At 60.0% G+C, this 26,825-nt stretch overlaps 1 protein-coding gene across 10 annotated transcripts; it reads left to right on the top strand.

The window, feature by feature from the left end:
• Positions 1 to 751: 751 nt before the first annotated feature.
• On the top strand, positions 752 to 26,123 carry TLE3 (TLE family member 3, transcriptional corepressor). 10 transcript variants are annotated; one of them, XM_084293447.1, is made up of 21 exons: positions 752 to 1,002; positions 1,480 to 1,598; positions 1,718 to 1,818; positions 2,001 to 2,064; positions 2,727 to 2,771; positions 9,540 to 9,602; positions 9,971 to 10,045; positions 14,875 to 15,076; positions 16,122 to 16,138; positions 18,086 to 18,205; positions 18,408 to 18,458; positions 18,550 to 18,705; positions 18,832 to 18,964; positions 19,130 to 19,311; positions 20,069 to 20,145; positions 20,307 to 20,556; positions 20,655 to 20,902; positions 21,116 to 21,263; positions 22,240 to 22,390; positions 22,790 to 22,866; positions 23,011 to 26,123. In XM_084293447.1, the coding sequence occupies exons 2-21, from the start codon at positions 1,575 to 1,577 to the stop codon at positions 23,116 to 23,118; spliced, it is 2,292 nt and encodes a 763-aa protein (XP_084149573.1). In that variant the 5' UTR covers positions 752 to 1,002; positions 1,480 to 1,574; the 3' UTR covers positions 23,119 to 26,123. The 10 variants fall into 10 exon arrangements, with proteins under 10 accessions (XP_084149573.1, XP_084149581.1, XP_084149580.1 ...); XM_084293455.1 differs by having other exon boundaries at positions 14,872 to 15,076; XM_084293454.1 differs by having other exon boundaries at positions 14,872 to 15,076; positions 19,130 to 19,326.
• Positions 26,124 to 26,825: the final 702 nt, after the last annotated feature.

The following is a 26,825-nucleotide window of genomic DNA, read 5'->3' as shown; positions in this document are numbered from 1 at the left end:
GCATTTGTCAGCGCTCCGGCCCGCGTGGTTTTGATTGACAGCTCCGCCGCCGGAGTGGCAGCCGCGCCGGCGCCGTCCAATGGGGTGGCGGGAACCGGCCGCGCCGTGCTCTGATTGGTCCGAGGGGGGTTTGAGTGACACATGCCCCCACGTGGGGCGGGGAGGCTCCGGGTGACGCGCGGCGCGGGAGCCATTTTGTGCCGCCGGGACGGGGCCGCGGGGCTCGGCCGGGAACGGGGCCGGGATGGGGACGGGACCGGGGCTCCCCCGAGCGCTACGGGGCTGGGACCGGCGGCGGAGCCCGGTGGTTCCCCGGGAAAGGGGTGCAGCGGGGCGGGCAGCCGCTCCCGAGGCTCCTTCCCGGCTTTTTTTCCCTTTGTGCCGACCATTTTACCCCCGTTCGACCTCAAACACCATCAAAAAATTTGAAAAAAACGGGCAAAACACACCAAAAAAAAACGCCAGCCCCCCCGCCGCCCGCTCGGGGCCGTCCCGGTGCCGCCCGGTGGCGGGGCCGCCCCTCCCGCGCTGCCCATTGTGACGTCCCCTAGGGCGGCGCCCAATCAGCGGCCTCCCCCTCCGCCCCCACGTGGGTTCTCCGCGCTGCCATTGGCCGCCTGAGCTCCGAGGCCGCCCGGGCTGCGGCCCCGCCCAGCGGCGGGCGCGCTCCGGTGGCGGCGGCGCGGGCCGCGTGCTCCGGGGCTGCCCCAGTCCGCGCGCGGCGGCGGCACCGAGCGGCGGGACCCGGCCCCGGCCCCGGGAGCGCCCCCAGACACCGCGACCCCGCCGCGACCCCGACCCCCCGGATCTCTTCTTGGCCCCTCTCTCCCCCCCCCCAACCCCAGCATGGCCCGAGGAGCCCCGGAGCCGCCGCCGCCGCCGTTCCGGAGCTGAACCGAGAGCGGAGGAGGAGCGGAGCGGAGCGGCCGGTGCCGGATCGCTCGGATGTGTACGGCCTTCTCCCCCTCCTCCTCCTCTCCTCCATGGCCGTCGTGCTCCGCCGTTAGTTCCTGGCTTTGCTTCCCCCCCTTTCTCGCCCAGGAATACCTCGGGGGCTCCTTCCTCGCCGCTTTGTTTTGATTTTTTTTTTATTATTATTATTATTACCTTTTTTGGCTGATTTTTTTTTTTTTTTTAATTTTTTTTTCCTGGTTTCGCTCTTGGAGGGGAAGGGGGGGGGGGGGGGGGGGTTAAAGCCCGGCGGCTCGGGCGGCGGCGGCGGCAGCAGGGCTGGCCGGGCTCCGCGGGTGCGCAGCGCCTTCCCCGGCCGAGCCGCGCGGTGCGGAGCCTGCGCCGGGGGGCGAGCGGGGCTGGCCGGGCCCCGCTGCTTTTCTTCCCCCCCCCCCCCCCCCCCCCACCCTCCTTTTCTCCTCCTCACCCCTCCCGTTTTCTCTCTCTCTCTCTCTCTCTCTCTCCCCCCCCTCCTTCCTCGCCTCCTCCGCCCCCCGCACGGACTTTCCTCTCGTCTCTTTGTTCCAGTTCTCGGCCTCTCCGGGAGCGCTCCGTGGCCGGCGGGCAGCAGCGCACGTCGCGATCGCCGCGGCTGGCTCCAGTGACCGCGCCCCAGCCCGGCCATGTACCCCCAGGGCCGGCACCCGGTGAGTCCCGGACCCCCCCTTCCCTTTGCTGAGCTTCCCCCAATTCCCTTTCCCCCCCCCCCTCCACCCCTCCACAAGCCGCTGAGCGTCCCCCCCCCCCCCGCTCTCCCTCCCCGCAGGCTCCGCACCAGCCGGGCCAGCCGGGCTTTAAATTCACCGTGGCCGAATCGTGCGACCGGATCAAGGACGAGTTCCAGTTCCTGCAAGCCCAGTACCACAGGTGAGCCTTGGGAGAGGGGGGGGGGAACACCTTAAAAAAAATAAAATAAAAAAAAAAAAAAAAAATAAAGGGGGAGGGGGGGGGGTGCCGTGGCGAGCTGCGCCCCGTGGTGGCTGGTGGCTGACGGCCCCCCCCCACACACACACACACCCGGTTGTGCTTTGCTTCCCCCCCCCCCCCAGCCTGAAAGTGGAGTACGACAAGCTGGCGAACGAGAAGACGGAGATGCAGCGCCATTACGTGATGGTGAGCGGCGGGCGGGGGGGGGTAGGGGGGTGGAGGGGGGGCGGCCCCGCCGACGAGCCCCCGGCCGAGGGAGGGGTGGAAAAGAAAAGGGAGAAATAAGACGGGGGGGGTCGCCATCGTGTGTCGTCCCCCCCCCGTCCCGCCCTGCGGTAGCCCAGGCTCGGGGTGGCAGCGCTGAGCCCCCCCCGGCTCCCAACCGCAGGCTCCTAATCGCTGGGGGGGGGATGGGGGGGGCGTGGGAACACCGGGACCCCCCCCTCCGGTACCCCCCGGACCCCCGGTGCTGCCCCCGGGTCCGGTCCAGCCCAGCCCTCTGCGTGCCCCCCCGGGCCGGCTGGGGGCTGCCACCCCCCCCCGGAGCCCTCCAGCCCCCGACCCCTGGGTTTGAGCCGCTTCGTGCCCTGGGGGGGGGGGACACGGGAGGGCCGCGGGGTGTCCCCGGGCGAGCTGCTGCCAGGGCGAGCCAGAAACATCTGCTGGCTGTAAGGTGTCATTTCCTCGGCTGCCAGCACGGCCCCGACCAGGATGCTTTCTGGTAATGACCTTATGCAAACGCCTCCTGGTAAATGAATTCAAATTCACCTTGGCTCCTTTTTCTTTCTTTTTTTTTTTTTTTTTTTTTTTTTTTTTGTGCGTGTGTGTGTTTTCTCTCCCTCCCCCAGTACTATGAGATGTCGTACGGTTTGAATATTGAAATGCACAAACAGGTGAGTAATGGGGAGGTGGGGAGGGTGGCTTTCCTCTTGCCCTTTTCTCAACGTGTTTGGGGGGAAATTAGACCCTGAGCAGTGAGGGGGGGGGCGAGGGCAGAGTCGGGGAGGTGGCTCCAGGGGAGCCTCGGGGCCCGGCAGCCCCGTTTGGTGGAGCAGATTTGGTGTGTGCGCTCGGGAAAAACTCAGATTTTGGAAATCTGTTTGCGTGGGGTGCCAGGAGGTGCGTGCCCGGCGTGGTGGGTTCCCGGTGCTTGGAAAATGGGGATAAAATGGGGATAACCTGGAGCCTTCCCCTCCGGCTTGTTGGCGCAAAGCGCCCCGCTCTGAGGTCAAACCCCGACCCTCGTGGCGCCGTGGCGTGAGACTTGCAGGGAATTATCTTCGGGATACCGATAGCTGCTGGTGTGTTGCTCAATGGCACGGGTTTGTCTTTGCATCTGGAAAAATGAAGCAATGTTTGGTGCTTTTTTTTTTTTTTTTTTTTTTTTTCCCTCTTTGGGTCTCCTCTAATATGTAACTTGCCCGAAGGAAAAATATAGAAGGCCGGAGCAGAATGCGGTGTGCTACCTTGATAAGATTACAGTTAAAGAGCCTAAAGGCTGGGCACATGATGGTAAAACTTAAAGGAATAAAGTTATTATTGAGATTAGACCTGATTATTTGTGCTGCTGCTGCTTACTGGTTTTAGAAGTAGTTCTAATTAAGAACTGAAGGCAGATACAAGTTGACATCAACTTTGCAACTCGCAGATCAGCCCCGTTCAGCTCCAAAGTGGTTTTGCTTAATAGCAGCATCGCAGTCCTGCCTATGGAAGTGTCGTTAGCAGATGATTAAATTCAAAGCAGCGTGTCTGGGAGTCTGCCTCTCCTTCACACACGGTTCCCTTCGGCTTTTTGGTGTGTAGTCACAGAGTAGCACAAATAATTACTGCTTAGCCGTCAGGGCTTTTTGTTGTGCTTTTGTTTGGCTTGGGTTTTTGGTGGTTGTTGTTGGGTGTTGTTTTTTTTTTTTTTTTTTAATGTCTTCTTCCATGCAGATTATCCCAACTCCCTTTTCTCTGTCGCTTCTGCCCGGCCAGAGGTGTCTGTGTGAGGCTGCTTTGCCTCGGGTGCCTTCGGTGGTGGTGTGGCCCGGGATGCCCCCGCGTGCAGGGCTGGTGCCCGCTGCCCTGGGAGCTCTCTGCCAGCCTTGCTCTGGGGAAGCCGCACGTTTTATCGCCTGTTTGCTGGTGCTGTGATGGTTTGGCCCCATGCAGGTGTCGAAATGTCGCTGTTTCTGCTGATGGGAGCTTAGGAAAGCAGTTGCTGTTCTCTGAGATGTTGCACCGGGGATGGCTGCCTGCAGAGCCCTGCTCCAGGAGGGGCTGTGCTGCTGGATGGGGGCCGGCCGCTGGCCTTGGCTTGGTGGTGTGTTGGTGGGATGCTCGGCTCCTTCCGTGCCATGATGTGTCCCCGTGCATCGTGCCTTCCCCGTTGGCCTCAGGTCTGGGGTGTTTTTGGAGTTCACAGAGGAGCCCTGCTGCACCCATGGGTGCTTTTTGGCAGGGAGGCAGGGGGTTGCCCTCACCACCTCCCACCTGGATGCTGCGGGAGGGCAGCGAGGGCTGGTGTCAGCACCCCGGTGCTGGGGACCCCGAGACGTGCCGGGGGCTCCTCTGGGGGTGAATCGCAGCGGGCGAGCGTTCCCGGGGTGCCCCCAGCCCGCGTTGCTCCTGGTGCCATACACTGCGTGCCTCGTGCTTGTTGGGTGAGAAGTTTGGGGAGGCGAAGCTGCCTCCTGCTTCAATTGACAGCGGCGTGCGTGGTGCCGGAGGAAAACACCGCGGCGAGCCCAGCGCGCTTCCAGGCCAAAACGGGGTGGGAACGGGCACGGGGCTGGGGACGGAGCCAGGACCCGGGGTGCTGAGCCCCTCCTGGGTAGCCCCATGCCCAAGTTGGGTAGCCCCGTGCCCACCAGAGCCCGGCGTGGCCGTGTTGGGTCCGAGCAAGGAAGTTAGGGGCTGACCTGTTGGGCGGTTGCCTCGTGTTTATCCGCGCACAATCAAGGAGGCTGAAGTGCCTGAATTATTCATGCGGTGTCCTGCCCTCCAGACTTGACTGCTTGTGATTACATCTGCTTGAGACAAACATTGATGGATACTTCATCTTTAAGCAAAAGGGGATTGTCTGGCTGTGGGCTTATATAACAGATTATCTCTTCTGCGCTGAATATTAAGCGCGTGCATATGCGCCCGGGTGCGCGTTTTGTGTCGTGTTTTTCCCCCCCCCCCCCCCCCTCTTTCTTCTCGTTTTGTTTCTCGTTAAGAAAAAAATGCAGTTTCATAAACAAGTCCATATGCAAGGAAATATTTAGGAAGTGACTACCCACTTTGTTGCATGTCAGGCAGTCAATCCCTCCTTACATCGGCCTGGCGGTGAATGCAGCGCTCTGTTACCCCGCTCGGCTTCCCCGGCGCGGGGCTGCTCAGGGCTTCCCTTCCTAAACCCCGGCGAAACTCTTTTTAAGGTTAATTGATTTTCACAAAGAGCCCTTCTTTCCCGTGTTGTTTCGGCATTGTTTTTGTTCAGATCTGGGCAGATAATCGCCAGACGCCATCCGAGGGAGCAACGATTCCAAAAGAAAAACTAATTTTGCGTTGGGAAACAGGACACCTCCGAGGGGGAACCTTTGTGCCGTGTGGTTGTTTTTTTTTTTTTATTTTTGTATTTTTTTTTTTATGGCTGAGAACTCTCCACATAAGCACTTCTTGTTTTCGTGCTTAAACACTTAATGCTTTGGAACAAACCTAAACCCTCCTGACACTTCCCTGGGAAGAGAGGCTTACTTTTTTTTATTTTTTTATTTTTTTTTCCCCCCCTTTTCTAGAATATTCCAAGAACACAATATACTTTCTGTCATGCTCGTTAGCGAGGAGTGCCAGGTAATAATTTGCTAAATACTTCGGAAGCCAAGTAATTTGCTAGGGTGATGCTTTCAGGGCTCCCAAGGTAGGAGCGAGCCCGTGCCAGCCCGTTGGAGCTGCGGGTGCCCCCGGCTGGGCTCTGCCCCCCCCCAGCCCGGCCTCTGGCAATGCCGTAATGAGGGGGGGGGCGCCCGCCCCTCGGCGCCCCCTCCCCGAATTTAATTCTCATCAGCGAAGCTCTCCACTTTGCTAATAACGATAGCAGCCACAAATAGCTTTCAACATGCCATTGACAGCCCGGTTGGAGAGAGCACTTGAAATAGTGGTAGACAGCTGAAAGTACCCATAATTGTGTGCTGGAGTGAGAACCACACTGCTCAAGGGCCTGATTTTCATGTGCTTAAAGAGACAATATCCTGGCTTCAACAAACGCTTCTGGTGCTTCACGGCTGGTGTGATTTACTCCTCGTCCTCCTCCCGCGCCGGGCTGGGGCAGAGCCGGGTGCGGAGCTGGGGCATGGCCGGGGGCCTCCGGGGGGCTCCTCGCCCTGTGAGCCGGGGTGCTGGGGGCTCACCGAGGGGCTCTTAAAGCTGTTGTGGGGCGTTTTGTGGAGGGGATGGATGGCTGGGGCTGTCTTGTGCTTGGTGCTTCCTCTCTGGTGTTGTCCCACCTGATGAAGTCGGCATGCCGGGGAGGGCTGAGGTTCAGCCGGGTGCTGGGGGTGATGCAGGCACCACAGATGTCTGATCGAAAAAAATCACAAAAATCACAAAAAATGCTCACGAAACGCTGAGCCGGAAGCGTTTCTGGTGCAGCAGCAGGTCGGATCCCCGGTGGGGCTGAGGGCAGAGCGGGATTAGTGGGGATTTTGGGTTCTCCTCGCCCTTTTTACCTGCTGTGGGCATCCCTGCTGGGGCTGAGCATCCCTCGGGGGGCTCCGGTGGGTGTCGGTGCTGCCAGCACCCCGCACGGCTCCTGGCTCTCCATCCTCTGCTGTGGACAAAGCACACGGGGATGCGGGGCCAGCCATCGCCATGGCAACCCCGTGCCACAAATAGGGATTTTTCATGGCTGGAGCTGCCCGCTGGGGCTGGGGGGGGCTCCGCAGGGCACGACGAACGGGGAAGGTGTCGGGTGTGGAGCCCTGCCCTGATCCCGCAGCCCCAGAGCATCCCTTTGTGCTGCCAATTAAACTTCTAACGGGGACAACTGGAGTTTAATGTGCTGGGGAAGGGGAAAAATTAAAGTGAACAAATATTTAAAGATTATCGAGTCTCCTGCTAATGGGAACTGTGGCGGTTGTAGCGTTTCGGACATTAATGTATTCTTGCTTGCTGAATGTGGGAGGTCTTTTTTTGTAGGGGATGAAGCTTTTCTTCAAGTCTTTGTTGGAAATTTGGGCGAAATCGGACTTGAATGGCTGTTCTTGGTGCATTTTGTGTGTCTGGGTGGTGTTAGTGCTTGGCAGCGCCCAGGGAAGACCCAGCAGCAGCTTGCTTCTCCCTGGGCTCCCCGCAGCCTGTTGGGGCGCAGGATTCTTCCCTCTGCACCTAAACGACCTGCCCGACACTCAGCCCGAGGGGCTGCTCCTGCTGGCACTGGGGTTCTCCGTTCAAATCAGGACTGAATTTGTTCTGGAACCTGCCAGGAGCCAGCAGAAAGGAGCCCACGCATCTGCTCACGGAGAGCGATCGCGCTGGAGGAGCCATACACCGAGCGCTCGTGGCATCCAGAATCCAATCGGCTTCATCAGAAGGAATAAATATTTAATGGGGCTGCAGTTTATATAGAGTCTAATCGATCTGTCAATGCCAAAAAGGCCTTGGGAGAGCTTTCCCTATGGCTGAGCAGCGGGCGGTGCAGCCCCAGGGTGCTTTCCCGTGGCACTGCTGCTCCGGATCAGCCCCATGCGGGGCTCGGCGGGGTTTTTCTGGCTTTATTCCTCGTGGATTTGGCGTGAGGACAGAGGTGCTGCTGCCTGGGAGGTGCAGGCACTGAGAGGCTCCTGCTGGAAGGAAGGAGCACCCTAAGTGCACCGAGCACGAGGCGAGCCTTGCGTCCTTGCTTTCAGGTCCATTACGCTCCTGGCGGCCGCGGCGCTCGCCCAGCTGCGGCTAATGCACCTGAGTCGCCAAGGCAGGAGCTGGGAGATGCCTCCTGCTTGAAATGCAGCACCAGCCGATTCCCATGACCTCTGAAAGGGCTAATAAAAGCATCAGGTGTCATCTGATCGCCGCGATGCTTTCTGAAAAGCCGGCGTCCAGAAATACCACCGGCGCTTTGAAGTCGGAGCGCGCGGTGCCCGCTGCAGGTGCTGCCTCGCTGCTGGGTGTTTCTGAGGGTTTATTTGGGGGGTTTGGGGTCCTCCTCGCGCGTTGCTGCCCCTTGGTTTTCCCGTTGGTTCTTCACCTGCCTCTGCTCCATCCCTCAGAGCAGCGTTGAGTTTCTGCTGTGTTTTTTTTTTTTTTTCTCCTCCCCTGTAAACGATCAGTTTGGATTTCTCGCTTTTACTGCAGCCTTTGGGGAGCAGGCGGGGGCGAGCCCCTCTCCGTGTGGCACCCGCAGGGGCTGGGGCTGCAGCGGGGGGCTCTGGGGAGCACGCGGGGGGGCTCTGAGCTGGTGCTGGCCGATGGGAGCGAGACCAGGTAATCGCTTCTGCCTTACTGGTAACCGCTCGGGGCTGTCGGGAGGAATTCCTCGGCGTTTGATTGCGCTCCAGGGCTCCGCTCTGACCATTGTTGCGGCGCTGAAGCCTTACGGCTGCTCAGGAATTGTTTGAGTTGGACCAGAAGCTGTTTTAACAGCTGCTGCGGCCAGCAAAGCGGCCGGCGTTAACTCTTGGGATCCGGGGCATGCTCTGCCCCGGACCGGCCACAGCTCCCCATCCATCCCCTGCTCCTGCACAGCTCGGGCTGTGCCGGGCACCGGATTCCCGTGTGGAGGTGCCCTGGAGAGGATGAGGCCCCCCTGCAAGCCTTTATCCACAGCTTGGCTGCCTTCACCCTGCGGGGTGGGAGCATCCCCGGGGCACTCGGTGCGGGCACGGCGGTGGCTCCCAGCACTGGGGGCTGAGATGCAAACTGCTGACTCGCCTGGAACGCGCGGCGGGGTTTGTGCTCAAGGAAAACGTTATTCCCGGCTAATGGAGACGTCGCAGAAACCACAGTTTGACAGCCTAGGCTGTTATTATTAAACTCCTAAATAATGTGGTCAGGCTGACAGGTGGGGATGGTTACGGGTTGAATATCTGGGGTGTGACGTAAGGATGGCAGCAGTAACCCCAGCGGCTGCGCTCGGGGTGGGGAAGGAGCCCGATGCAGCTGGGATCGGAGGAAACCATCGGCCACACGTGGCACCGGCCAAGGTCACTGTTAGCTAGCTGCTTGGTGCTTGGGGTGGCCTCTGCCTCTGTGTTTGCAGAGGTTTCTGGTAGAACACAGCCCTGGAAAATGGGTGGTGGGGTCAGGCTGCCACCCGTGTGTCCCTTGGGTGCGCTGCGCCGCACCCAGCGCGGGGCCAGAGCGGTGCCAGCACCCGGGCACCGCATCCACTCGGACCTTCATCATCTTCATTCCAGCTTCAGGAGTCGTGAAGCTGCCTGGTCTGGCTTAATGCTGCACGGTCCCATGAGAGGAATGGGGCTGAGATGCCAGAAGGGGGGAGCAGCCCCTGCCCCGTGCTGCGGGCACGGTGCGCCCCGTGCGCTTTTGCTGTGCTCTTGGGGAGCCGCTTCCTCCTGCGCCGCGGGGAGGGGATGGGAGGGGATGCAAATCTCTGCTGCTGCTGCTGGGAAGCCCGGCGCAGTCTGCAGGAGGCAGCTTCGTGCTAACCCGTGCCTTTTCTTCTTCCCTTTTTTCAGACAGAAATTGCTAAAAGGCTGAATACAATTTTAGCGCAGATCATGCCTTTTCTGTCACAAGAGGTAAGGACGTTTCCGTGCCCCGGGTGGGGGCTGTGCTTCCCCAGGGAACCTTCCCCCACCAGAGCAGCTTTTTGGGGGGCTGGGGTTGGTTTGAGGGAAGCGGGGCTCAGCCCCCTGTGGGTGCTGTAAAACCTTTGGTGGGGAAGAGGGGGGGACCCCGGGAGAGGCTTCGTGGGCTCTGCTGTGCCCAGACTGAGCTGGTGATGCAAAACCAGCCCCTTGCCTGTCATGGGCAGGGAAAAGTGTAAAAAAATTAAAAACAATAATAAAAAAATGAAAAGGGGGGGGGATCAGGGTGGCCCTGGGGCATGGGGGGGACCTGTCCTGGTGCCACGTGTCCTGCTCTGACCCAGCCTCTGTCCCCGCAGCACCAACAGCAAGTTGCACAGGCTGTTGAACGTGCCAAGCAAGTGACAATGACGGAGTTGAATGCTATCATCGGGGTACGTGGACTTCCCAATCTGCCTCTCACCGTGTGTATACCCCTTTTATTCCTATCATTTACCATAACCAGAGGCAATCCTGCGCTCGGGCGGCGTTAGGGAAGGGCAGCTTGCGCTGTCCCAGCCCCCCCCCCCCGATCCGGCACTGGGCGAGGTGGGGTCGCAGCCAAATTCCCCCCCCGGCACCAGGCAGCACCAGGAGCCCCCCCTCCAGCCAAATGCTGCTCGTCCCCGAGGCTGGGGGGTGTCTGAAGGGAGCTGAGCAGGGCCCAGGTCCCCCCAGCCCCCCGAGCCCAGGCTTGCCTCTGCCTGTACTGTTGATGTGAAATGTGCTGTAAGCTTGCCGGACTTGTTCCATGCATTGACTTACCCGCTTCGGTGTGGCCGGGGTCTGTCGAGCGTTTTTAAGGCTTAACGACTTTAATTGTCTCTTTAATTGATGCAAAGGTCTCGGTCCTGCAGGAAACCTGCTCCTGTCGGAGCTCCCCTACGCGGGGCAGCGCAGTCCCCGAGCAGTGTCCTGGCCCGAGAGCTCTTTTGGGGCTAGCTCTTGGTTTTCTGGAGAACATTTAATTTTTTGGAGCATCGTTTTTGGTTTTCTATAGAACATTTATTTTTTTTTTTTTGAAGCAACTGTCTGCACTTCTGCCTTACGGTACAAGGGAGCTCCCTGCCTGCATTTAACCCGCTCTCCTTCTCCCACTGCTGCACGGACGCAGGGGCAGAAAGCTTCTTGCAGCAGCTGCTGCACGGGGAGCACAGAGCTCTCGCTGCATCCTGCGTGTCCTGGGAAACGTGCAGAGCGTGTCCGTGGTTTTCCCTTTTAACGGGCAGCCCCAGGTGGCTGCGGGGCCGGGCAGGGGCTGGGGGAGCTCGGCGCTGCTTCGCTGCTCCTAGCCCTAGCCAGGAGGCAGGCAGCTAGAGGCAGATATCGGAATTCAATTAAGGTAAACGAGCGGGGCCTGTGACCCCCATTTTCAAGGTAATTGCTTCCTCGGAGCAGAGCTAAGGCGAGTGTCGTCCCGCCATTAAGCAGCCAGCCAGTTAATCGCTCTGCCTGACGAACCTGCACGAGGCAGGAGGTACGGGCAGAGGAGAGCGCGGGGCTGCACGGGGTCCCCGGGGAGCAGGCACCTCGTGCTGTGGGGCTTTGGTCATCCTGTCCCCAAAACCAGAGCTTTTTACCCTCCACCAGAGAGAATTTCTCCCCGGTGTGCTCGCGCACTGCCTTGTTGTTGTAGGGTTTTGGTGTGGGGAGGGTCACTCGTGCGTGTCCGTGCTTCTGGGGTGGGAGAGAGCAGCCCGTGGGGTGTGCACGGCCCCCGCACCCCGTTTCCTCTAGGGACAGGGTGGGGACAGCGGGGACAGGGTGGCTTCGCTGTCCCTGCGGGGCCTCGCGGCCAGAGGAGGTGGCTGTGTTTGTAACCGCGCCAGCAGGTGCCCAAAACAAAACCGACCGGCACAAAAAATGCACCAAACCATTAAAACCTTTTTTTCGCCCCTTTTGAGGTCAAGAACTGTTAATTTTATGCATCTAGGCCATTGTCTCACAGTTCCTCTGCTTCAGGCTTCTGTGAAATTGAGCCCTTGATTTGGTTATAGCTCTGGAAATGATTAGACTACTTTACTAAATTTAACGCAAGTGGTGAACTTAAGTGGTGAACCATTAAATCGGTTAACAAAGGCATGAAGCATGATGTACATAATCCAATTAAAACCACTCTACGTACAAGATATTCCTTGCCAGCCTTTCTCGTAAACCGTAACCTCTTCATATCTTAACCATATTTGTCTGGCACACGCCGGGAGACCCCAGGAGGAAAAGGGCTCTGCGCCTGCGCCTCCCTCGCCGCCTCCTCTCGCTTGGCCGGGACCCGGGGCTGAGGGGTGCTCGGTGCCCACCCTTGCTCCCAGCCCCCTGCCCCAGGAGGGCTGCAGGGTGCCACGGGGAAGCTGCCCAAATCCCCGGGTGCTCCCCGGTGCTGGGTGCCCAGTTTGAATCCCCGGGTGCTCCCAGCACGGCCAGCAGTGGGTGCCCAGTTCGGGGCTGTGGTTACGGGGATGGTTTTGGGGTGGTGGAGGTGGCTGAAGAGCTCCTGCACCACGTCAGCCCCCAGCTTGAAGCTTCACCCATGGGGCTGCTTGGCAATGAACCCCTTGGTGATGTGGGGTTTGGAAACTGCCTTTTTTTTGGGGAAGGAACGAAGGTGGGGAGGGATGGTGCTTTTTGGCAGAGCAGGCACAAAGCGAGGGGCATTGCTTCACTCCGCTTCAGCCCCCTGCTCCGTGGACACCTGGGCAGGGTCCCCCCTGCTGCGGGGTCCTCCAGGATATGGGATTCCTGGTGGGATGTGTGCTCACAGCTCCGTGGGCTCGCCTGTGTGGATGTGGCAGAGCAAAGCAGCTGGGAAGGACGGAGCTGGGAGCGCAGCGTGGGCACCCTGGGCTCGTCGTCCCTTCGGCACCTTCCTGCCACGCTGGGGGCGAGGGATCTCCTGAGGTGCCTTCTGCTCACCGGTTCCTGCCTGCCAAAGGGAAGGAAAATGACTCTTAAACATTATTTTAAGCTGTGGAGGGACGTCGTGGCTTGGTGCTCATTTCCACCCCTTCGCCCAGTGGCTCGTACCCCATGGGGCCGGTCCCACGCAGCTCAGCGAAGCGTTGGCTGGACGTGTTTGCCAGCAGCTTGAAAAAAAAAAAAAAAAAAGAGAAAAAAAAAGGAAGAAAACAGCGTTTTTCTGCTCCACTGGAGGGAGAGGCTCAGGGGGCTGAGCCGTCCTGCCTGCCTCGCTCTGCCCCACCTGGGTGCTCGGAGGGGCTGTGCCTTGTCCCTGGGCTGTGCCAAGGCTGCGCCATCAGCACCGTGCGGGGTCTGCCGGTGCAGCGGGGTGTCCAGGGCTCCCTGCCCTGCCTGCGGGGCTGCTGCTGCCCCGTGGAGTTGGCTGGAGGAGCATCCTGAAACCACGCTTCTGCCCGCCGTGGAGAGACGAGGAGAAAGCGTTGGATTTGGGGGCTGGAAAGCATCCGGGGAACGCTGCGGTCCCACGGCCCGAAACGGGTGGAAATCATGCAGGGCTGGGACCGTAAAGGGCTCGCTGATTTCCCTACGAGGCCAGGCGCTGTGCCTCTCACTTGGAGATGGGAAGGATCGATATCGGGGTGCTGGCAGAGCCGTGGGGCTGGGGACCCCCTCGTGAGCCGTGGTGCCCCCTGGTCCTGCCAGCGCGGGCTCCTTGTGCCGCTGCCTCGTGCGTGCCGGACTGAGGACGTCTGTGAGCTTTTGGAGGGCTTGAGGATGCCTCCCCCTCCCTGCACCATGGATGGAGCAGCCCAGCAGAAGCCCGGAGCTCCTGCTTTTGAGGATGAAACGATTCGTGCCTTTTCCCTGCCGGCGCTGCGGGTGCCTAATTGCCTTCTGGATTCGGCTCCTGCCACAGCCGAGACCTTTGCGCTGCCCGGAAGAAGCTGCATTTGGAGATAATGCGTCTCCTCCGCCCGAAACTGCGACTGCTTACTTTCCAATCTGACCCCGGGTCGTGTGCTGGGTGGGGATTTCCCTCTCGCCTCGCACAGGGTTTAGAAACCCGGCCCAGCTGCGAGCGGCGGGCAGGCGTGGGCTGCCCACCCCGAGCTCTGCCCGGCCCCTGCGCTGCTTCCCCCAGGAATTCTTGGGGCTGTGCCCCAAAATACGGGGCTGTGAGGGCTGCTGGGTGCTGTTTGTGCCTTGTTCCCGTGGGTTAAACCAAATGGGGCCGTGATGGTGCTGGCAGCAGCCCCGTGCTGCCTGGGCATCGCGGTGCAGCTGGGGTCCTGGTGTCAGGATGCAGGACAGCCCCTGCCTGCTGCTGTCACCTGGGCTTCATGCAGGGGTCAAAACCCCTTTAGAGCTTTCTAGAAGACCCCTGCCCACTCTGTGCCCCCATCAGGGTGCCCGTGGGGGTGCGCAGGCTGGCGGTGCGTCTGCTCGCCGTGCCACAGGACCCTCACCCCCTGCTTGCCCCCTCAGCGACCATTTGTGCCACGTTTGGTGGCACTGGGGAGGGAGAAGATGTGACCGGTGCCAGCACAGGCTGGCAGGGGGCAGGGGAGAGGCGGGGGCTCTGCTGGTCCCCCCCAGCCCCTCGTTCCTGGGGTTGGTGCAGCAGGAGGGGTGGAGATGCCGGTGCCGGGGAGCCTCCTGGGCAGCCTGCTGCTGTCCACGGTGTGGGGAGGTGGAGCAGGAGCTGTGGAGATGAAATTTAGTGCTTGGGAGCCAGGCTTGGAGCAGTAACCCCCTAACTCAGATCTCTGCCTGCTTTCTCCAGGCAGGTTCATTTCTGACCCAGAGGCGCGAGGGATGCGGCTCCTCCTGTCCCTTCCCCTCCCCAGAGCCTCAGCTCAGCTCTCCCCGGGCACACCATGGGATGGCTGGGCCAGGGGGTGCCGGCAGGGTTGCAGAGTGGCAAAAAGGGTCACCTGCAGCTCGGGCATCCCCTGGGCGCTCTGCTTTTGTCCCTGTGGTCTGGCTGAGCAGCCCCTGCTCCGGCCAGAGCCGTTCCCTGCAGCGCGGGTAGCGCTGATGCTTTTGCTTCTGGCTGTCGGGGAGAGCAAAACCAGGCCTGCAGCGACGATGCAGCTCACCTCGCATCGAGGATGCATCCCGTGCTGTGGCTGGGGACCACCCCCGGGGTCCCTCTCTTTCGGGGTCCCTCCTGCTAACGGGGCTTCTCCTTGCAGCCGGCCTCACCTCCCGGCGCCGCGCGCCTCGGGGATCCTACGGGGTGGCTCCAAGCCACCCCCGTCCCTCTGCCCCCTCCCTCCCCGGCTCACTGGTGGTCTCATTGCAGCAGCAGCAGCTCCAGGCTCAGCACCTCTCCCACGCCGCCCACGGGCCCCCGGTCCAGCTGCCGCCGCACCCCTCGGGCTTGCAGCCTCCCGGCATCCCGCCCGTCACCGGCAGCAGCTCGGGGCTGCTGGCGCTCGGCGCCCTGGGCAGCCAGGCACATTTGGCCGTCAAGGACGAGAAGAACCACCACGACCTGGACCACAGAGGTGAGAGCCCTACCCCCCCTCGTTCCTCTGCTGCTTGGGGTTGTGGGGTGGTCCCAAAACGGTGCCGGAGCACCCCCCGTGCGCGGCGTCGCTGCCTCCAGGTCACCCAGGGGTGCCCGGTGGGTCAGAGCCTGCTGGGGTTTGAGGGGTGTCACGGGGTGGGGGGGTTGGCTCCAGATTGCTCCTTTCTGTGCCCGTTTAGGACAGGGAAGGCAAATGACCCGGGAGGTGACACTGGTGGGTTGAGCCCTGTCGGGTTGATTCGCTCCTGTGGCCCTGAGCTTGCCCTCGAGGCTGAGCCCTGCAGGCACGGAGCTGTGCAGTGATGGCAGAGCACCCCTCCTCCTCCTCTTCCTCCTCCTCCTCCTCCATCACCATCAGAGCTCTGCTCAGAGGCTGTGATGGCCTGGAAACCGGTGATGTTCATTATCGTGCACGTTTTTTTCTTATTAGCAATAAATCATTCTTTTGGGGAGGAAAAAACAAGGCACGGGTTCAGCTGCACACCAAAAGCGGTGCAGGTTTTCCCTGCAGCGCCGTGTTAGCACGCAGGACCTGTGATCTTTTCCCCATCACTGTGAGGTTCCCACACGTGTTTGTCTCCCCGTGAACACCAGCAGGAGACAGATCCTGGTAGCAATTACCCAGTTCCCTTCATTTTCCTGCGTGGCTCTGAGTTACCAGGAGGTGCCAGGGGAAACGGGGCCGCGTAAACGCGCACAGACCCTGCTGGGTTTGTCACCTTGGCTATCAGGACCCCATCCCCATGCCCTTCCCTGTGCATTTCGATGCCTTTCCTCGATGCTTTGTGCATTTTGCCATCTAAATTAAAACGGGCAGGGGTGGAGGTGGCACGAGGGAGGGAGGTGGGTTTGCGAGCGAAGCCGAGCGGAGCCCGGCGTGGGCTGAGCTCGGGCAGGGCACTGCAGCGGGGAGCCCCTGGGTTTGTTGTTTCTGTTCTAAGCCTTATTCTAACCGCTGTTGTTTTTGTGTCTTCTTTTTGTTTGGCTGCGACCTCGCCTCTGCCACTGGCTGCCTCTAAAAGAGCGCGACTCGAGCGCGGTGAGTCCCGTGCCCCCTTTCCTCTCCATCCCGGTGCCGATGGCTGCGCGGTTTTGCTCCAGTTATCACATTAAAAAGCAGCCTCCTGGGCGTCACCTCGGGGGACGCCTTTCTGATGGGTCTTATGAAAGAGAAAAGGGAAAAAAAAGAAACAGGCGAAATCCCCACCCCGTTACGGGATGTGATCACTGTGCTGGGCTCAGACCCCCCCGGGGCTGCAGCGCGCCCCCCACGAGCGAGCGCGGATAAAAAAAAAATCCTTCAGCGATTAGGAAAGCTATTTTATTCCCGATCACTCTCCTATTATCTTGGGTCATCTAATCTGCCGGGCCGGTTGGGGCTATTACGCCGTGTTAAGTAGGACTCGGAAGGTCAAGCAGTTAACTAACCAGCTCAAGAACCGTGCTCGAGGGCAACTGCCACCTCCAGCACTGATTTCATTTATTTTTAATTATTTTTTTTTTTTTTTTTTTTTGGCCCTGCCTTAATGGCAGCGGCGTGGCTCTCGCTACGGCCCGGGGCTGCTTTGTGGCACGATGGGGGGATCGAATAGGCTGGGGGGGGGGACGTTCAGCCCTCGCCCCCCACCCTGGGTGCCTGCTGCCTGCGTCCCGCAGCCGAGCTGCCGGCACAAAGCCCGGCTGAGCCGAGGCTTTGCAGCGATTTCCTGCCATCCGTGCACGGCCCCGGCCCCTCGCTGCGGAGGGGCCCTTGGAGAGCCGAGGGCGGATGGGAAGAAAAGTGCTATTTAAGATGGGGGGGGGGAGAAAGGGGAATCGGGCATCATTAACCTGCCTGCTCGCAGGGGCGGGGAGGGGGCCGTGAAAGATGGGAATGTTCCCGATCTATAAAATAAAACACGGGGCATTCCCCGGGGAGGTTTAATGCGCACGATAATCAGAGTTAGTCATTCATATTTTCCTAGCCTTGCCTGAGCAATAAAAAATATTTAGTTTCTTGGCGGCGCGCCAGCAGAAGGCTGAATGGATCGATGCCTCTAAATGCTTGACATGATTCTCTGGTAGCTCCGAGGTTTTTCAGCATGACTGCCTGAGAAGAAAGACCCCGGTGTTATCCAAAGCTGCTTATTGGGTACCGAGGAGAAACATGAACTGCTTTAGTTCTCCCTTTCAGAAGGAAAAGAAAGGCAGGCAGAGGGGCTTAGAAACAGCTCTGCTTAGCAGGGGTGGCGAGCTCCGCGACCAGACGCGCGGTGACGGCGATTGCTCCTGCGGCTCCCAGAACCTAATTGAATCCCATCGCCCCGGGGCCGGGCTGCCGGGGTTCTGCCAGCCCCGGCACCGCTTCCCCGTTCCCGTTTTTTGCTCCCAGCTCAGAGCTGGTGGGCGAGGGGGGTCCCTGGTGGGGCCACGGCCTCGGATGTGCCCGGGGCTCCTGCGCAAAACCCCAGCGAGCTCGGCTCTGCCGCCAGGCTCCTGTTGCTGGGTGTTTTTCCAAATGTTTTTTGAATGCCCTTTGGCTTGGTGGAGCTCGGCTGCTGCTGTGGCTGAGATAAAGCAGCTCTCCAGCCGCTGGGCCCCGCTGTGCCCTTTGCTCCCCTAATAAAACCTGGGGACGAGGTCCTGGCTCTGCTGCCACCGAGGAGAAAGCGGCCACGGGCTCGCCTGGGGCTGGGCTCTCGAGGGCTGGGGTTTGGTGTCCCTATTTACCAGCAGCCTCCCCGGCTTCCTCGCAGGGTTTTCCATTCAGAACACTGGGCAGCTCCTCCTTTCTCCCTGCTTTTTTGGGGCAAACTGGCTCGGGTGCCCACGAGCAGCCACGTGGGGCTGGAGGCGATGCCGGGGGCTCGCCTGCCCCTGGGGTTTTGGGCTCTGGGGCTGGGTTCTGGGCTCGGTGCTGTGCCTTTTGGGCTGCTGCTCTCCAAGCCCCTGAGTCTTTGTGCTCGCAACTCAGCCGTGCCTGCTGTTTTGTTTTATTTTTTTGCAGAATAACTCCGTGTCGCCCTCGGAAAGCCTGAGAGCCAGCGAGAAGCACCGGAGCTCCACAGACTACAGCATCGACTCCAAGAAGCGGAAAGCGGAGGAGAAGGACAGCATGAGCCGATATGTGAGTGGCACGGCACGGGATGTGCCAGCAGGGGCGGGCACTGCTTGTTCGGGCAGGGCTTTGGGTAAAAGAAAGCTGGGTTTGGGCAAAACGTGGTGAACGCGGGGTGGATGCGCCCTGCCTGGTGCTGCTGAGGGGGTTTGGGGTTTTTCTGCGGGGGCTTCTGTGGGGTTTCGGGGCGCTGACTCCTGCTGTGTTCCAGGACAGCGATGGTGACAAGAGCGACGACCTGGTCGTCGACGTCTCCAACGAGGTGAGCCGAGCAGCATTTCGGGAGCTCTGCGTGCTGGGGTGGGGGCCCAGGGGATGATGCAGGGGTGTGAGCGCTTTCTCCCATCCTGCAGGACCCCGCCACCCCCCGGGTCAGCCCGGCCCACTCCCCCCCGGAGAACGGCATCGACAAAGCCCGCGGGCTGAAGAAGGGGGACGCACCGAACAGCCCGGCCTCGGTCGCCTCCTCCAGCAGCACTCCCTCCTCCAAGACTAAGGACCTGGGCCACGTACGTGCCGTGCCCTGTCCCCTGCCTGGGCTTCCCGAGCAGGGGATGCCCTCCCGTGGGTGCTGGTGGTTGAACCTCATCCTTTATATGTGTTTTTTTTTTTTTTTGGGTCCTTTCTCCATCCAGAACGACAAATCGTCAACGCCCGGCCTCAAGTCGAACACTCCGACGCCGAGGAACGACGCCCCCACCCCGGGGACGAGCAGCACCCCGGGGCTGCGGCCGATGCCCGGCAAGCCGAGCGGCATGGACCCTCTGGGTGGGTACCCCCGGGGCTCCCCAGGGCTTGGGGGGATTATCAGGGACCCACCCCAGCTCGGCACAAGCCCCGAGCGCTTTGCATGGGGACGATCTCCACGGGGACGATCATGGGGTGGCGCAGCCTTTGCGCCGCGTCCCCCTGACCGCATCCCTGACCCCCCAGCCTCAGCCCTGCGGACGCCCATCTCCATCGCGGGCTCGTACGCGGCCCCCTTTGCCATGATGGGGCACCACGAGATGAACGGCTCGCTCACCAGCCCCGGCGCCTACGCCGGCCTGCACAACATCCCCCCGCAGATGAGCGCCGCTGCCGCCGCCGCCGCCGCCTACGGCCGGTCGCCAATGGTGAGCTTTGGAGCTGTACGTAGCACTTTTAGCTCCTTTTTTCGCTCACGGTGGGCGCGGGAGGGGTTTGGGGGTGTTTGGGGCTCCCCTGTGTTGGGTGGGGGGAGTGGGGGTGATCCTGGCCGGCCATGGTTTGATTTGGCTGCTGGCGAGGGGGGCTGGGCATGGGGTTTGGGGTGTGCACCTTTGGGTACCCCTCTGCATTGGGGTATCCTGGCCTGGGTTCATGGGAAAACCACTGCACAGCCAGCTTCCCCTTCGTTCAGACCCCCGTGGGTTGACCTGTGTGGAGCCAGGAGTTGGGCTCGATGATCCGTATGGGTCCCTTCCAACTGGGGATGTTCTCTGATCCCGTGATTAGTACTGTTAAATGCCTCATTGTGTGTTTTTAAAACCCAAACACAGTCAGAACGAGAACTAAAGCACTGCCATTGCTGCAGGGTTTGGGGTTTCTGCAGCACTGGGGCGCAGCTTCCCTGCTGCCAGCCCAGGGACTTGGGAACGGTGTGGGGAGGGCGAGCAAGCCCCACGCTGCTCCTGGAGGGCCTGAAATCTTTGGTTATCTCCCCAATCCTTCCCCTTTCTGGTGGCGTGGGGGGTAAAATCACAACCAGCTATTGAGCAATTGTGGGCAAACGGGGAGCCGCGGGGCTGCGACGGGGCTGCACGTCCGCGTGCTGGGCACGGGGCTGGGGCTGGGGGGCTGACGTGCACCGTGCCCAGCTCGTGCCCCCCTCACCACGTTGTCTCCCGGCAGGTCGGCTTCGATCCTCACCCACCCATGCGAGCCCCCGGCCTGCCCACCAGCCTGGCGTCCATCCCCGGAGGGAAGCCGTAAGCACCTTTAGGGTTTTCTTCAGGGTTTCTCCATGGGGAGGACCGCGGTCGAGTGCGGGTGACCCCCAATTTGGTGGTGCCCCCAGCGAGGCCGTGCTGCGTTTCAGCACTCCCATTTCCCGGGGCTGACCCCCGTGTGTCCCCCCTTTTTTCTGCAGAGCCTACTCCTTCCACGTCAGCGCCGACGGGCAGATGCAGCCGGTCCCTTTTCCCCACGACGCCCTGGCCGGCCCCGGCATCCCGCGGCACGCCCGGCAGATCAACACGCTGAGCCACGGGGAGGTGGTGTGCGCCGTCACCATCAGCAACCCCACCCGGCACGTCTACACCGGCGGCAAGGGCTGCGTAAAGATTTGGGATATCAGCCAGCCGGGCAGCAAAAGCCCCATTTCCCAGCTCGACTGCCTGGTAAGGGGTCAGGGGGCCGTCCCCGTGCCGCCGGCGCGCTGCGCGGTGCCCCCAGCCTCGTGCTCACGGCATCCCCGTGCCCCCACTGCCTCCCCCAGAACAGGGATAACTACATCCGCTCCTGCAAGCTGCTCCCCGACGGCCGCACGCTGATCGTGGGGGGGGAGGCCAGCACGCTCACCATCTGGGACCTGGCCTCCCCCACGCCCCGCATCAAAGCCGAGCTCACCTCCTCCGCCCCCGCCTGCTACGCGCTGGCCATCAGCCCCGACGCCAAAGTCTGCTTCTCCTGCTGCAGCGACGGCAACATCGCCGTGTGGGACCTGCACAACCAGACGCTCGTCAGGTGAGCGGCCAGCACCTTCCCTGGGCTCCCCGTGTGGGTTTCCCACCTGCTCGGTGCGGGGACAGCCCTGGAGGTGCAGCCCGGGTGCTGGTGCGCGCGGTGATGCCCCATCCCGCAGCTTCCCCAGCTCCCTTCAAGCGAGCGACCTCCGTGGGTTGTGCCCTGCCTTCCCCCTTCAAGATTTGTTTTTTTTTTTTTTATGTTTTCTCCCAGGCAATTCCAAGGCCACACGGACGGTGCCAGCTGCATAGACATCTCGCATGACGGTACGAAGCTGTGGACAGGGGGGCTGGACAACACCGTGCGCTCCTGGGACCTGCGGGAAGGGCGGCAGCTCCAGCAGCACGACTTCACCTCCCAGGTGAGCCCTTGGGTTACGGAGGGGAAGCTCCTGGCCTCGTGGAGCCCTCGTGCAGGGGTTTTCTGTCCGTGAAAAGTGAGCCTGCCTGCTCCGGATGGCCCCAGAAGTTGATGGTTCCTGCATGGCATGTGCTCTGCACAGCCCTGGCTCGCTTGGTGCCTGCGTGTCCTGGGTGTAATGCAGGAGCATGTGAGGCAGTGGGAGCTGTGGGACACCCCTGGCTCTCATTTTTAGCTCCTCTTTTGTTGCTTTTTCACCTGGTGCAAGACTGGGCTGCCACAAGGAGAGCAGTGCTCACACCGGGATGCTGGAGGAGCCCGGTGCGTGGGGTGGGAGCAGGGCACGGGCAGCCGTGTGCCCCTGGAGACCTCCCAGAGCCCTCTTCCAAAAAAAAAAAACAACATCTGGGACCTCACATCCCCTTAGCAAATGTGTCCATCCCGTGGGGCTGGCACCCCCCAGAGCTTTGCATGGCTGCAGACCCCTGATGTGTCCGTGCTTCTCCAAACCCTAAGAGCCAAAACTCACAGCTCATGTAGCCGTGAGGCGTGTAGCTCATCCACGCTGAGCCTTTCTGTTCTGGACATGCCAGATAGACACTTTTTGTCCTAAATGTCAGCACTGGGAGCACTGTCCCTGCAGGATGCTGCTGGGTGCCTGGTGCAGACCCGCAGCAGGGCCCCTCCTGCAGCTCCCGGCTCTGCCAAGCCCCGTTCCAGCTCTGGGATGGGTGATGATTTAGGACAGGGCTCCATCCCTTCCACCTTGCCAGGTCGTTTCCCTTCTGAATCTCTGGCCTTGCAGTCAGCTCTGTGAGCAAAACCAGGTTAAAATCAACCAGAAAAAAGAAAGAACAGAGCGGGGTGGGCGGAACCGGGGGAGCTGAGGCACGGCACAGCTGGTGCTGTCCCCCCGGCGTCTCCTGCAAAAGCTGGAGAGACAAAAACCCCGCTGAGAGCCCCCGTCTGCCCCGCAGATCTTCTCGCTGGGGTACTGCCCCACGGGCGAGTGGCTGGCGGTGGGCATGGAGAGCAGCAACGTGGAAGTGCTGCACCACACCAAGCCCGACAAGTACCAGCTGCACCTCCACGAGAGCTGCGTCCTCTCCCTCAAGTTCGCCTACTGCGGTGAGTGGGGGGCAGCGGGCGCTGCGCTCCCATGGGTGCCCCGGGGAGCCCTGGGGCTGCGCACGAGGATTTGGTGCTGGGAGGGGGCTGAGCACGGAGGCTGCGGGCAGGGTTTGTCCCCGTGAGGGTGCCGGTGGGGTTTTTGCCGTGAAACAATCCTGCTGCTCCACCTGGTTGTGGTTCTGAGCCCCCACAATGCGGGGAGGGCGAGCCGCGGGCCGGCTGCGTGCGCAGGGGGTGGCAGTGCTGGGGTGGGCATCCAAAAACTCCCCATTTCCCAATTTTTCCCAAACCCTTTCCCGAGCGTGACCCCTTGGGGCTGGGAGAGGGGTGTCCACCCGGCTCTGGTGCCGGGGTGGGCAGCTTGGCCCCTGCTGACGCCGTTTGCTCTGGCTGCAGGGAAATGGTTCGTGAGCACGGGGAAGGACAACCTGCTCAACGCCTGGAGGACGCCCTACGGAGCGAGCATCTTCCAGGTGCGTGGGTGCTTTTTGGGGAGGGCACGGGGGGGTGGGCAGCTCCTGGACCATCCCAGGGGCTTCTAGGATCGGTGCAGCATCATCGGGCCACCACGCTGACCCGATTCCTGTTTTTTTTTCCCCATGCCCTGCTCCTTCCAGTCCAAGGAATCCTCGTCTGTCTTAAGTTGCGACATTTCAGCGGATGACAAGTACATCGTCACGGGCTCTGGTGACAAGAAGGCCACGGTCTACGAGGTCATCTACTAGCCGCGGAGCGGAGCGGGGCTGGCGGCGCCGCGCGCCGTGCTGCAGCCGGGCGGTGGCAGGGCTCGGCGCACGGAGGCAGCGGCCGGGGGCTCGGCCACCCACGGGCGGCCCGGGATTACACACGGATTTATTTGGAGGTCTGCAAATATGGCACACATTGAAGCCCTAAACGACTTTTGGTTTTGGTTTTAGGGTTTTTTGTTTTCTTTTTTTTTTTTTTTTCCTTTTTTTTTTTTGGTTTTCTGGTTCTTTCCGTCTGCGCTTTGGTGGCACTATACAGGACTTATTTTTTTATTGTGACTTCTTCTTTTTTTTTTTTTTTTTTTTTTTTTTGGTGCATCCTGCATAAGACTTGTGAAAAATGTAAATAACCGGACTAGTAAATAGCATTGGAAGGGTGGGGGACCCCTCCCGGTACACTAGGTGTGTATTTTTCGTCTGCTGTAATTGTATTCCACTGATGGTTTTGGTGGTGGCAATTTTTTTTTTTTATTATTATTTTTTTTTTTTCCTTACCCCCCCCCCCCCCCCCGCCCCGAAGCGTCCTTTTGGGACGCGACCTGGACATGCAGCGTGTAACCAGACTGAGCAAAGATGTCCACTGGTGAAAGTTGTTCCTACTGTCGTACACGTGCGTTGTTCGGTGTGTTAGTCGTGTTCGGACGCTGTACGGACTGCGGTGAAGTCGGTCGGATCCTCAGCTACTGACGGGACATCAGCAAAACAATCACGTTTTTATATGGATTTTTGTGCTCGTATGTTTGAAGAAAAGGGGAAGCCCGTGATCCGGGAATCATCTGCTCGAGCCCTTCTTGGTCTTCGGACATAAGCAATGAGGAGTGATTTCAAAGAAAGCATAGTAAATTCAGCTCAGGGAGCCACGAAAGATAATAGCAACTTATGTGTTTTGTATTCAAATGAAAGTAAAGAATTAGAATTGATAACCTTTAAAATACAGTTTTTTAAAGCAAAGTTTACTAACAAGTAGGGTTTGTGTGTGGTGGGGGGAAGGGGCTGGCTTTGGTAGGGTCCTGTGGCTATATGGTCTTGTGTCTTCTGGTATATAGGTTCCGATGAAGCAAAACCCATCCCCGCACAGGCCTGCATTTCAGCATTTTGTACTAAAGGGTAAAAAAAAAAAAAAAAGAAAAAAAAAAGAAAAAAAAAAAAAAAGAAATAACGGGAAATAAAAGTATTTGTGTAGCAGAAGTGCTCACCCTGTATTGTAGCATATGGAAGAGAATTTTTATACTACGTTTTTAATGGATTATCTTTTAATTTTTTTGATTTTTAACCTGGTCAAAGCCCGCGTAGGGTCGAGGTGAGAGCTGCCCGCTGGGGACGGCCGGGCCGTGAGCTTCGGATGTGTGCCTCCAGCATCGCCTCCCTCCGGCCATCGCGGCCGCTTCGGGGGGAGAGGATTTGGGGTGGAAAGGAGATTTCCTGGAAAACGTGTCTTTTCCCCTTCAGGATGGCGTTTCTGAGATTTTTTGCCCTTTTCTGCTCCGAACCGAGGGAGATGTCCCAGGCAGAGCGCAGCTCATTAGCGCTCGCTGTGCCCGGCCGGAGGAGATGGGATTGCTCTCGTGCGCTAATTACCCGGCAAGGAACGGAGGAGAAAAAAGCTCTTTAAAACTGCATTTAAGGAAGGCGGCTCTGAGGGTGGTTTGGCCGAGAAAAAGGACTGGAAAAGCCTGGAAAAGCTCGTTCCCAACAGCCCCCTGCGCTCCTGGGCTTGGTGATGCTGTGGGGCACCAGCGGGGACGGTCCCAACGGGGGGCATTTGCGTCCCCCCAGCCCTGGTACAGCCTCTGGGAGCATCCCCGTGTCTGCAACATCAGGAAAAGGGTCGGTGGCTCTGGAAAACCTGGATGGCAGCTGCCCCCTGCCCTGAGGGCACCGCCGGCTCCCCTCCTGCCTGCTCGCCCCGTGCCATCGGCGCTTCGCTTCCCCCGCAAGCCCCCCGCCAGCGAGGAACTGCACGTGGTGGAGGGCGGCCGAGTCAGACTGCTCAACTTCACACCAAAGGATGTAGCAGGATGTGTACAGCTGGGAATAACTACAATTATTATTATTTTTTTTTTTTTGTAAAAAAAAAAAAAAATGGGGGGGGAGAAAAAAAGTAAAAAAATAAATGTAATGAGGCTCAAATGAAGGCAAAGTGTCTATAAACGATTTGACCTCTGGAAACCTGCACTGAGTTGAGATTAAATGTGAGCAAGCACAGTGAGAGGCTGTTGTTCCTGCATGGAGGGGCTGGGTTGCAGAAACCCCCCCTTGCCAGGAGGGTCCTACCCCTCTCCGCAGCCCCGGGGTGCTGCAGGATGCGATCACCCGTGGAAGTGGGCTGGGACCACGAACCGTGCTGCGTGGGAGCGGCTGGACCCCGGCCCTGGTGCTCGACTCCTCTCGTCCTGCTGTGGATGCTTTTGGTTGCCGCCGTGCCCCAAGGATGCTGCGTGGGGTGGCCGTGCCCCCCAGGGCTCTGCTGCCTCCTGCGTGGGCATCCCCACCTCCTTGGAGGGACACGAGGCTCCCCCGATCCAATCCTCGCTTTTTTCTTCTCAAAATGAGCCTGAAGCCGTCACCTGCTGCTTGGTTTTTGCCTTCGTGAGCCTGCAGCCTGATGGGGATTCTCCTTCGGTGACACCTGGGGACGATGCCACCGCTGCCGCGTGGGGCTGGGGGCTCCTCTGTGCTCCGAAATTGCCCGACGCCAACGTCCCGCATTCCTCTGCTGCCAACCCCGGGCACCCCGGCAGCCGAAGCGCTTTCCTTGAGCAAGGACACACGCAGCGTCCTGCAGGGCTCTGCCCCGTGATGTATTGAACATGACAGAGCCTGCTGCGAGGGAGAAATAAAAAGCAGGAGCAGCACTCTAACTGCCCGGGCTTTCCGATAATGTACGCCGGTAAATGGTGATGAGTGCATTTAAAGCTGATTTTAAGCTGGATGGAATGAGGGGCTGGCACAAGGGACCATTAAAAGATAAAAATTGCAAGAACTCCTTTGTTGTAAGGTTTTGGAGAGCCCGGCGCACGGCACTGGAAGGGTTTGCCCCGGCCTGGGGGCACCGGGTGCTGCCCCTTCGGGCAGCTGAGAGGCTCTCAGCAGTTCCCAGCAAACTCTTGCCCTTTGCAGTTAATTTGGTTTGACTGCAACCTTTCCAAAAGTGCTGACGGAGAAGGTGTTGAAGCCAGGCACAGTCTCTCCGATTTCCATTTACGTTATCAGCCAGGCGCCGGGTGTGTGGACTTTGAAGTTGAAGTATTCTGAGCCCTGCGCACTACTTTTTTTCCATTATTATACATTCTTAAGACCTTTTTTTTTTGGCGTTTAATGCTTTCAGTGGCCGAGGCTGCTGTGACCCTGGTGCAAACCTCAGCTGTCGTGCTCCTGGATCCCACGGGCATCGCACTGGGGCACCCAGAGCTGCCTGCGCCATGCTGCGGGTGCGCTGCATCCATCCCCAGCCCACAGCACCCGTTGGATTGTGTTACCTGCTTTCCATTAAGGCATTTCCATTGCCTTCTGTGAGCACCGCAGCAGCTCTCTCACCCAAGGATGGGCTCCCACACCGGAGGCACGTGGGGTGTTTGGTCCCTCAGCAGCTGAGCCCAGCCGCTACCCCCTGGAGGTAGCCCACGCATCGCGCCCGCACCGCTCCTCCTCCCCAGCCCGGTTTTCTGGGGCAGCCATCAGGTGAA

Source organism: Netta rufina (genome assembly GCF_964035555.1).
Source record: "Netta rufina genome assembly, chromosome: 11".
NCBI classification, from domain to species: Eukaryota; Metazoa; Chordata; class Aves; order Anseriformes; family Anatidae; genus Netta; species Netta rufina.
This window is presented reverse-complemented; position numbering and strand designations above follow the sequence as displayed.